Source organism: Gobio gobio (assembly GCF_949357685.1).
Source record: "Gobio gobio genome assembly, chromosome: 1".
Classification (NCBI taxonomy): domain Eukaryota; kingdom Metazoa; phylum Chordata; class Actinopteri; order Cypriniformes; family Gobionidae; genus Gobio; species Gobio gobio.
Window position 1 is genome coordinate 15,458,016 of NC_137097.1, and position 12,485 is coordinate 15,470,500.

Below are 12,485 nucleotides of genomic sequence, written 5' to 3' on the forward strand. Positions count from 1 at the left end.
TGTTACTCACGTACCGCTCTCAGACTCCTGTTGCCATAGATACGTACAGCTGTTGCTCATGTACAGCTCTCAGACTCCTGTTGCCATAGATACGTACAGCTGTTGCTGCCAGCCTGTCATCTCGCGGCGGCGCGCAAGGTCACGTGGTTCAGGGAGCACTCAATACTTCTAGCGCTGTGTCAATTACGGTCTATGGTCAATACATTTGAATGTCGTAAGCCGCGGATACAGCTTCACTTTACAGGTGTTTGCAGCAATTTTTGGTAAACAATACAGCATAGTGTGCATTGATTATTATGTAAACCACATTTACAGTATCATTTTAATATGGAGAGTGGTGATGCAGCAACATTGTTAACATTAATGTTAATGGTTTTCTTGTATTTCACGCTCAGGTTTTCCTTACTAATTAGTCACACTCATACTCATTGGTGGTCAAATGTGACCATACACCTTAACTATTTTAAAAATAAATAGGCTATATTTGAGTTCAATAATATTAATTGAATATTTTGAGGAGATCTTTTGGTACTAAATACTATTTGTGCAATAATTATTGTCCATTAATGACAACTTAAAACATGTTTCTTCTAATATTTGTATTATTTATATCACAATTAATGTAGTAATTAAGGTTAAAATAGAGAATTCCAAGGCAAAGAGGCAAATTAGAGTCATTTCGTGACTGGATTTTTTATTTTTATTTGTAATGCCATTACCCACTATAGGTGCCTTGATGGCTCTTTAAATCAATATACATGTATCTAGTCTAGTTGCTCAAAAAGTATTGCAGATCATAACTGCTTACTAAATTTTAAAATGTTAATAATAGTGAATAGTAAAGAATGCAAGCAAATATAATTTAACCACAAAAAAGTGTAAAATAGTGCTAAAAGGCAAACTTATTTTGCCTTATATGTAGAGTAGGCTATATACATATGAATTCATACTGAATCAAGATCAAAATCGATATTTGTGCCCATCGTCTCATAAGATAATGCTGATTTTAGGCATCTACGCTGTAAATCAACCAGTTAGCTGTGGTGTTGTGGCACATACATTATACAGGTTATATATATTTTTTATGTAACTTATTTTGTCACACAATATATAGTTTTCCTTTGACTAAAACTAGACTAAAATAACAAGACTTTAGTCGACTAAAACTTGACTAACAAAAAAGATATGTGAATGACTAAATCTGACTAAAACTAACAAGGACATTTGGCACAAGACTAAGACTAAGACTAATTAAAAATAGGTGACAAAATTAACACTACGTCCACAACGTAAATGTTGCTGGGATTAACTCTCAATGTAAACTGTATTATTAATTTACAATTGTGATATTAAATGCATTTCACCAATACATTCAACTCTGAATTTTTAAATATAGATTTTTTTCTAAGTAAATGTCTCTTCACTGATTTTAGACTCAGCAGTGAACAGGACTTTTATTTTGGTGTTGCAATGTGACGTCATAAGGCTGCACCGCTCCTGCATCTGTTGTGATTCTGCTGAAGAGAGGTTTGTGCTTTAGGCGTTCAAAGCGAAGCAGAATCCATGATATATTATCAATGTAACACTGCATTACTGTATCTAACATTTATCAGTGTTGTGTGAGTTTCTGACGAGAGAACCGGAGCTTTAGACGTCAATTGAATTTGACAATTGATCGATTGCTTTGTTTTGTTAATTTGTTGTGTTAGTTTTGAGTGTTTTTTGTCCATCACTCTGAATGAATAGAGGTGTAATTGTATAATAGAATTCATGATTAATTGAATTAATTCATGATAGAATTCAATAATATATATTTTTTAACAGGCATTTAAATGTAAGGCATAGTTCAGTAATACTCAAAAGCTGAGCATCGGAATTCAACAACAGTCCAACTAATATTAATAATAATAATAACAAATGAATAATAATACTTCAACCCCTGTCTGTATAAGTGCAGTGTAAGCTAGCCGTACTCAGAGCTCATGAGTTAGTCCCAGAGGCAGCAGTTTCATATGTTTAATTCACCTGAGACGAGGGACTTATTTTCTATAGATGGTTTACTTCTAGCAAATTAATAATAATAATAATATCAACAACTAATTCATAATAAAAATATTTTGTTTTGGTGTGTGATATACGTATTATTCCAAATAAAAAAGGGGTGAGAGAAGTTGTTTAAGAACCAAACCCTGCGTCAAAAAGACTTAAAATTAGAATTAGAAGAGAAAAATTATACTACCAAGTTGCTTAAATAAATGGTTAGGGAAAACAGAGCAATCTTTTTAAATAATTAACTCTTCAAACATTTCTTTTTAGATCAACTTGATTTAATTGGTAATAAATGCAGTAATCAATCGATTAGATCTCTTTTTGTTTAAATCTCTTCTCCTCCATCTGAATTAGTTTGGGTTCATATGTTTCCCTCATTTGAGTGGAAGATTAGTGGGGATTGTGTAAAAAATAAAACCAAAGAAGAGTCATTTAATATTATTGACAGAATATATCCTGAGAAACACATTAGATATGAGATGTCTCAATTTATAAGTGTTAAAATTAACTGAACTTAAATCTGTTTTACTTCATTCAAATGAATGACTTTCCAAAAGAAACATATATATTATTGATTTGTTTTTGTTATTAGGAAAATGTCATATTCATCAAACTAAATGGAGTAATTTAAAACCAAAGTTTGCTCTTTTTCAAAAAAGTGTGAAATTAATTTAACACGATTGCGATGCCCTTTACTTTTAAGTTCAACTTTTTTGTTTATTTTTATTTAAATCGTTATGTTTTAATTCATACTTACAAAATGCGTCAAGAAATTCTGTAAATTCTGCTGTTGAATTCTGTCATTTTGAAACTTAAAAAAATATATAAAATAAAAACTCACTCTCTTGCCAGTGCACTGAACTACTGAACTAGGAGAGATTTTGGATTTATTTTTCTTTCTGTTAATTATTCTTAAACAGGACAAACACACTGAAAAACTCCTGGTGAAGCAACTGAGATCCATGTGACACAATTATAAAGATGGAGTTTATTAAAGAAGAGAGTGAAGACCTGAAGTTTGAAGAAGTGTTCATTTTGAAACATGAAGAAACTGAGGAACACACAGAGAAAGAGGAGAGAGAAGACCTGAAGATTGAAGAAGTATTAATTTTGAAACATGAAGAAACTGAGGAAACAGGTTGGTTTCATTCTCAAAGCTGAATTATGGCCTAATATTGTGTTGGTCCCCATTTTGCTGTCATCGAGGCATGGACTCCACTAGACCCCTGAAGGTGTGTTGTGGTATCTGGCACCAAGATGTTAGTAGCAGATCCTTTAAACAGGGCTCGACATTAAGCTTGTTCACGTGCTTGTCCTTCGGACAATCTAAAAAATCTGTCATTCACTTGTCCGAGTAAAAAATGTGCTTGTCCGGAATTTTTTTTAAATTTTTTTTACAGAATTTGGGATTTTCCTTAGTTGTCAGTTATAATCAACAAAATAAAAGAAATAAACATTTGAAATATATCAGTCTGTGTGTAATGAATGAATATAATATACAAGTTTCACTTTTTGAATGGAATTAGTGAAATAAATAAACTTTTTGATGATATTCTAATTATATGACCAGCACCTGTACACTAATGAATGCAGAATCATTCTTGCATTTTGGTTATTCCCTAGTTATTTTTTGTTAATGCCGTTTTATCAGGCTACTTCCGTCGGGCATGTATAATTCTTTCACTTGCCCCTTCAAAAAATCCAGTTGTCCCATACAAGCGTTAATGTCGAGCCCTGCTTTACGTCCTGTAAATTGTGAGGTGGGGCCTCCATGGATCGGACTAGTTTATTCAGCACATCCCACAGATGTGCACAGAGCTTTGTTTACAAAGGAAATACATTAGCAGTTAAATGTCACATTGCAGCCACGAAAACAGGCTGAATTGTATCAGAAATAGCCAAATGTGTTTACTGCTTGCGTGATCTCATGCTCAAGGAAACAAAGATAGTAGTGCCTCTTTGTTTGACTTATGTGCAGATCAGGAGGCAGAGGAAAGGCCTGAAGACAAGTCTCCTGTCAGTGATCAGGGGAATGAGGTTGTAGTGAGTGACCCTTTGACATTGACGGTAACTCGTGAAAAACTTGTTGAAGCTCAAAAGAAGGACGTTTCACTTGTAAAATGCTGTAAATTGGCTGACAAACCTGCACTTAATGTCTCATTTTTGGTGAAAGATGACTACTGATTCAGAACTGGCATGAAAATAATACTATCGAGGATGAGTGGAATGTTGTTTATCAGGTTGTGCTTCCTTACATTTTTCATTGGCGGTTGCTGTCGGGAAACTTAGGGGGTGACGAGAACGTACAACCAGGTTTCTACAGCATTTGTTTGGTACGGTTTGAAGTGTGATGTGGTACAGTATTGCACGACTTGTCAAGTTTGCCAGTATGCTGGGAAACCAAACCAGGTGAATCCACCAGCCACTTTAATCCCAGTTCAGTCATGGGTGAACCTTTTGAGCATGTCATAGATTGCATTGGTCCTTTATTTGCATTGGTGTGTTTTTTTGTGTGGTTTTTTTTACTTTTATTTTTATACATCAAACGGTGAACTAACCATTCTTTGATAAAAGCATTTACTCAAGTAAAGGAGGAAAAAAGTACATAAGTAATAAGATAACAAAGAAAACACATTATGTGGAAAATCAAATAATACAACAGCAAATAAGTAACAGTTCTGATTGTATTGATCAATTCGTTTTTAATGCATCCAGATATATAGATATATACTGTCCACCTTTGTAAGATGATGTCCACTTTCAGTTGGAGTCGGGCAGTCAAATATTCCATTTTATAAATAGATTCAAGTTTTTCTATCCACTGGGCCATTGTTGAAGAATGTGGCTTCATCCAATTAATTGTTATAGTTTTCCATGCATTTAATTAGAGTACATGCAAAATATCTCTTGTTTTTACTTCACCAATCCTGAGGTATCCCTTCAAGCAAGAAAAACAGGGGAGTAGACGGCACATCTATATGCAGAATGTTCATGATCTCAGCCTTTTACCCCTTTGCAAAATGTGGATATTTTCAGACAATCCCAGAATATATGTGTGTGGTCTCCTATCTTCCCACACCCTCCAGCATTTCTCTGCTTCTACCACAACCCATGAGAAACATCAAAGAATCAGGTTCACCTTTAAAGGGGCACAATGACTTAGAAGCGCATCTAAAGGTTGCGAACTGTACGTGCAATGACTTCGGTTGCTGAACAAGTCCAGATGCAATAGAGTCCAGAGTTTCTTGATGTTTTCATTAGGAGTGCGCTGAAGCGTTAATTGTGTTTTTTCATGTTGATTCCCACAAAGTTAACTTAAAGATAGTTGCAAGATGGAGGAAATGTGGTGTCTCAAAAAAGATGTGCCTAATCAGGGAACCCTTAACCCTTTAGGCGCCAGAGGCTTTTTCCTAAAACGTTCGATTTTGACATCTCAAAAGGCTATATCTTAAAAGTGATAAAAGATAGAGACTTTCTGTAAATTAGAGAAATATTAAAGATGACCCACAGTTTATGTAGGGATTACATTTTCCCATCTAATTTGCATATTAAGATGTCATATGGTGGTGGCCATCTTGGATTATAGAATTTTCACGAAAAGTCACGTTTAAATGATAAAATGCAGCACTTCTTTCCCCCCAAAATGTCCCTCACCTTCTGTATGCTATATTGCACAATACTGAATGCTCAGGTAAATAGTAAACAAACTGTGTAAATCATTACTAATAAATGGTAGAAACAAACCCTGCCTGCACGTTGCCCCCTAACTGTCCTATAAATACTTCAGCCTCGTCTAACATACCCAGTGGCATTAGACAAAGTCTCCACCACAATACTGTCGCCGCGATTGTGGAGATGCACACAGTCAGAAGACAGAGCTTCATGGCTAGTGCGGTAAAAATCTCCCGCCTTGTTCCCCACAACACTACGCCTGCTAACTTCGCGATGAACACTCCGACCCCGGGAAACATAGTTTCCACCACTGACATTGGGCAAAGGACCATCTACATTTGGCAAAGGATTCACCGTTTGTGCTTGGTGTAGGGCTATACTTTAACTTTCAGAATCACTGTCATCTTCTGAAGGCAGATATTCCCCTTCAGAATCAGGGTCCGCGAATAGAAGACCCAACATTTCATTGTGGGTAAGCTTTATTGATGCCATTAGAAAACAATAATAAAAATAATCTAATGCAAATACTCGCTGACGTTGACAATATTGCTCTGATAAAATGACTCACTCGCACACTATCTCCGCTTTTGTTCGCACTGATTCAATGCACTCTTACTCAAAAGTTTTGTATTGAAGCATGACGTTTTTTTGAGTCTGGGATGAAGTATGACATGTCTGCCATCTAGTGGAGGCGAGCTTGAACGGAATTTGACACCCTATTTGACAAAATCGGCCGTTTCATTCAGTGCCGCATCTTGTCGAGTAAACTCGACCGTGGCGCCTAGAGGGTTGAAGGCCCTATCAGTTCACACACATTTGGTGAGGTGACCAATCAAAGATGACCAGCAGAAAGTCTTGTTCTATCTTATCCCTATCTGCATGTTTATGGTGGCATGGAGAATTTGTGCTGTTTTTACACAAAGGTATGGCAGAAATATTATGATGCATTTTATTCAAAAAATACTATACACCATAAATTCTGAAATTAAGGGTTTCTTTTGATACCAAGCAAGATGGGGATTTGAAGACATTAAATTAATGAGGATATCAGCATTAAAAGTTGCAATAACATAACTAAAGAATCATAACTAGGCTAATATAAAAGGACACGCATTAAAATGCAGAAGAAATAGTGTATACAGTTGGGACAGATTGATTGTGAGTAAAAATAGAGTCAATGTCCTTGTGTATTGGAAGTTTGTCTCTAGTCTTTGCCCAAATGGCTGGCGTCTGGTCTCCTGTGCTGCCTTTGAGGGTTCCAGGCATCATCTCTGCTAAGGTCGTTCAGGAGAGCAGAGGTCATAACGGCATTTGAAGAGAGGTGGTTTGCGACTCTTTGGGCCGGGCCAGTGATCAAGTTTGACCAAAGGGAAAGGGGGAAGGTTTTTATGGTGCCTAGAGCATTTTTGATCATGCCCATCCGTTACAGTGTCATAAAGGCTAGTGTTGACAAGGGTTCAGAGCACTGTTCCATGTTAACCCATTCTGTTTCAGCATCATTATTAATCCATGCCACTATTTGGTAACCAGTTTTTATTGACTATTATGTGCACAGCTACCAGATACCCGGAAGCAATTCCACTCCGAAAAAAATCACATCCCAAGCAGTTGTTAAAGCTTTAACAAAGTTCTTTACCATTTTTGTTCTACTGAGACTGATCACGTCCAGATTGATCAGGGGGCTTATCTTAATTGTGTGCTCAAGTCTTTAAATCGCTCAATATTACACATCGTATACACAGTGCTTATCACCCAGAGAGACAGGGGTCAGTTGAAAGGTTCCATCAGACCTTAAAAGCAATGCTTAGTATATACTGCCTCGAGACATGGTCTGAGTGGGACGAAGGTGTTCCTTTGCTTTTATTCTCAATCTGTGAAATGGTGCAGGAGTCTCTGAAGTTCAGCCCATCAGAGCTGGTCTTTGGCCATACTGTGAGAGGACCACTGAAAGAGAGAATCTTCGGCATTGAGGACTCTAAGAAAACAAACGTGTTAGATTATGTCAGTAATTTCATGATCGGTTCAGAAAATGTGTGTTCTCTATATCAATGTCCCTCCATAAACTTCTGGGCCCTCCGCACTAGCAATGTGTGTGCTATCTCCCCAACCCCACACCACCGCCCACACCCTGGTGTGATGCCGATGTGAATAGGATCTAGTTGTATGTTGTTTTTGATACTTTACATGTCTAAATGTTTTGTTGCCTGTTGTTTTGTACCATTAAACTGGTGTTAATTTGCATTTGTCTCTTTTTGCCCTAGACCTGACGGTGCTGAATGAGGAGAGTGAAGTACTCAATGAAATGGAAGAGAAAGATCAATTTAAGAATCATGATTTAATAACTGGAGAAAAACCTTTTAGTTGCTCACAGCCTGAAAAGCCTAAAAAGGCTAAAAATAAGGGAACTAGAAGTAATTTCACCTGCCAACAGTGTGGAAACAAATTCACTCAAAAAGGAAACCTTGACAGACACATGAGAATTCACAAAGGAGAGAAGGGTTGTTCCTGCCAACAGTGTGGAAAGAGTTTTGCTCCAGGAGTAAGCCTTAAAAGACACATGAAAATTCACAAAGGAGAGAAGGGTTGTTCCTGCCAACAGTGTGGAAAGAGTTTTGCTCCAGGAGTAAGCCTTAAAAGACACATGAGAATTCACACTGGAGAGAAGTCTTACACCTGCCAACAGCGTGGAAAAAGTTTCCACCGAAAAGGAAACCTTAACAGGCACATTATATTTCACTCTGGAGAGAAGCCTTACATCTGCCCTCAGTGTGGAAAGAGTTTTGCTGAAAATGGAATCCTTAACAGGCACATGCGAATTCACACTGGAGAGAAGCCTTACACCTGCCAACAGTGTGGAAGAAGTTTCAACCTAAAAGGAAACCTTAAAGGCCACATGCTAATTCACACTGGAGAGAAGCCTTACACCTGCCAACAGTGTGGAAGAAGTTTCAACCTAAAAGGAAACCTTAAACTCCACATGCTAATTCACACTGGAGAGAAGCCTTACATCTGCCAACAGTGTGGAAAGGGTTTTGATCAACATGAAAACTTTCAAGTCCACATGAGAGTTCATACTGGAGAGAAATCCTACACCTGCCCTCAGTGTGGAAAGAGTTGTAGAAATAAAGGAAACCTTAAAGTTCACATGAGAGTTCACACTGGAGAGAAATCCTACACCTGCCCTCAGTGTGGAAAGAGTTGTAGAAATAAAGGAAACCTTAAAGTTCACATGAGACTTCACTCTAGGGAGCAACCCTACACCTGCCCTCAGTGTGGAAAGAGTTTCACACATAAACAACATTTTGAAAACCACATGAGGATTCACACTGGAGAGAAACCTTTCAATTGCCAACAGTGTGGAAAAAGTTTCACCCGAAAAGAAAGCCTTACCAGGCACATGAGAGTTCACACTGGAGAGAAGCCGTACACATGTGGACACTGTGGGAAAAATTTTAGTTATAAAAAAGCCCTGGAGTACCACATGAGTATTCATGTATGAGAGAACTGGTTTCATATGTCATCATTGTGGAATTAATTTCACAGACAGGAAATGCCTCATGTTTGGGAGACTGTAAAATGATTGCTGATTATTGTTACGGTATTAAATTACCTTATGCTGCGTTCACACCAAATGCAAATAGAGCGTCTGGAGCGAGTGATTTCAATGTTAAGTCAATGTAAAGACGCGTTGACGCGGGTCTGGAGGTCCTGCGGTGCGATACACGCGAATCTACCATCTTGCACGATTGGACCAGAAGCCTGCTTGCTGCTGTCACGTGGTTAAGTGACGTGATGAGAAACCCCGCATAAAAATACTACTGTTATTGTGTCACAATTGAGTTTTAAGACTTTTTCAGGTGAGAATGTAGTGGTTTATTTATAAAGAGAGCACCTATTTAAAAAAAAATAATCTTGCGTTTTTGGAGTTGTGAGATCCAGGCGTTCATTAACGGTGAGAGCAGCCTTTCCTCGGCCAGTCCTTCTAATGTTTGCCGCTGGTTCTGAGTGTGTCTGTAGTGGTTAAACATGAGATATAATTCATCTTGTGTAGATCTAACAGGTGATCTTCAGTGTCATGAATCTATAATTTGTTGTCTGCCAAATCGTTTTGACTGAGGGCAAAGAGAGGTTCATAACATTATTTTTTAGGCTATTTAAATATACATGCAGTGAAGATAATGTAGGTAGTGCGTTGCCTGAACCACATTTGTGTTGCTATTAATGTTTAGTATATTTTTTAATGAAAATGAAAGCGGCAGAGTGGTGTTTTATGACATATTTCTCCTGGAGCAACGCGTCAACAAGACGGGGTAGACACGATTGAGACAACTAGACGCGAATTTGACACTCTATTCGCATTTGGTGTGAATGCAGCATAAGAGGCCTGAATTCCCCATTTGTGCCCAAATTTTTCTGAATGGTTTAAAGCAGTGGTCGCCAACCCGTCGATCGCGATCGACTGGTCGATCTTTATCACTGTCCCGGTAGCTCCCGATAAATAACCGAAAAATAATTAACAACATGTAACAAGTAGAATTATGTACCGCTCCTTTAATGCAGAAGGCAGTCCGTGCCGTGGACGGAGCGCGTGCTGTGAACGTCGCATGTATGCGTGTAATATTTCTGTTGCTCTCACTGTTTATTTTCTGTTCAGTAACACAGTTGTTAGTGAAGTGTTTTGCTAACTGCCCCATGTGCGCGTGGGATCGACGACGCTGATAATAAACCCCTGTGAAATATCAGATACGTGAGTTTTGCTTTCACTTGACTAACGTTACAACCATTCAGGCCAGCTATCCGGCCTCTCTGTGTAAAGTCGTACAAACACATTATCAAGGCACGAAATCGCTCCTTATGCTCCCAAAATGTATTATCTGCAACCTCAATTCACACAGCAACAAATTGACCGATGCTATAGTTATGACAGCGCTACTGCAGCTGAATATCTCTTCAGCAAACTGCCGCAAAGGAAAGTAAAAGTTGCAGACGCTCATACACAATCACTATCATTAAAAGTAAAGTAACTAAATGATCAGTGCTTATGCCACTCTCTCTCCTATTGCAGTCCTTGATTTGAAATTAGCTGTTGATCAATACAATGCAGCTCATATTTGTTGATTTCGGTGATGTGAACTCCATTAAAAATGCATATAACGTGGGAATTGAAGACACCACATTTATGTGACCAAGTTTAAATGGAATCGTTCTGATAAATCAGATATCTGATCTGTAAAAACACGAAGTGGACCAGGTATAAATAGTCCCAGCAAGATAACTGTTCGGGATGCTTGAAATATAGGAAGAAAAATATAAATATTGAATTGGGGAGGGGAGGGGGGTTAAATTAATGTATCTCTGAACGAAACTGTCTCAGTTTTGATGGCATTTTACAGCGGTACCCAAAGAAACGCTTCTTTTCCATAAGCACCATCTACTGTCAAAAAGTGAATTAGCATTTTTATTCAGTCCATCTGTTTTTGTTTTGTGCAGGTGTGTCTTATGTATCAATTTCACAAAGCTAAAGCTGAATAAAGTCTTGAAATTATGCAATCTAATTTAAATAAAAAAAACACTGCTCATGCTACATGTGTGTACCTTTGTTTGGGTAGTGATTAAAATGCAGTGGTTGCCTCACATTTCAAATGGCTAATTTTTTAAGCTAGTTTGGGCTGTTATAGAGCAAATAAACAACAAAATAATTTGCTTAAGCAAAGAAAAAAAACGACAGATGTTCTCGAAATAAATAAAAAAAAACTCTGAATCGGCCATGAAAAATCTATAAGTAGATCTTGCCTTTCATCAAGGCTGAGGTCAGGGATCTTTGGCTTGAAAAGGTTGGTGACCACTGGTTTAAAGCATAGTCATGTTAATGGTGTCCCAATGTGAACATTTTACTGCATTTATTTTCCCCAGTTTTTTTTATTCTTTTTTTTTTTTCCTTTCTTGAAATGTGTCTTCAATGTGTGGCAACTATAGTTGCCGGTTGGCAAATATGTTGTATGCTCCCCTTCAGTGTCAAATTTGAATAGGAGGAGAACACATACTGACTGTAGTAGGTGAATGTAAACTCATTACTTGTCTGAATTTCAACATTATAATGGATTCATTCTGTAAATATTCCATCTTATACTGTATCCCAAGTTGTACTGGTAGCTATCCCAAAAGAGACAACAAGGGAGTAACATGATATGATTTCCTAGCATTCATTAAAAAGCTTGCAACAGCATTTTGTACCAGCGTCTTTAATTTTGGACCACTGTCTTTATCTGTCGATCAAATATGAGGGATGAGTCAAAAATGACTCCCAAGTTCTTTACTTGATCATGCAGGTAGACCTTCCATGGGCCTAAACTATCGTTTACCATCTTGCTACAAGCTGAGCGACCAAAAATAATAATTTCAGTTTTATTTTCATTCAATTGAACAATATTATCAGCCAACCACAACTTTACTTCCACTAGACACTTTAAAAGTTTCGTTGGAGTGTCGTGAGCATACAGATGGTAAGAAATACCATAATTCTTAAAGATCATTCCCAAAGGGAGCATGTACAGTGACAACAGGACTGGACCTAGAATGGAGCCTTGCGGGACCCCACAGGTAAAAGGTGCTGAAACAGAAAACAATCTTCACTGAAAAATCTCTACTTTCCAAATAAGAAGCTTTGAGCTTTCTCACCAATCCCAATATAGTGTTATCATTTCAGCCAGAGGAACAGAGGGAGCTCTTGAATTAAAAACAGGAGTTATGATGGAGGAGGCTAT

At 37.6% G+C, this 12,485-nt stretch overlaps 1 protein-coding gene across 1 annotated transcript; it reads left to right on the top strand.

Annotated features, from left to right (window-relative positions):
- The first annotated feature begins 1,505 nt into the window (after positions 1 to 1,505).
- LOC307128485 (uncharacterized protein) lies at positions 1,506 to 11,946 on the top strand. Its single transcript, XM_079820387.1, has 3 exons — positions 1,506 to 1,527; positions 2,970 to 3,187; positions 7,983 to 11,946. The coding sequence occupies exons 2-3, from the start codon at positions 3,031 to 3,033 to the stop codon at positions 9,218 to 9,220; spliced, it is 1,395 nt and encodes a 464-aa protein (XP_079676513.1). The 5' UTR covers positions 1,506 to 1,527; positions 2,970 to 3,030; the 3' UTR covers positions 9,221 to 11,946.
- The last annotated feature ends 539 nt before the right edge of the window (positions 11,947 to 12,485 follow it).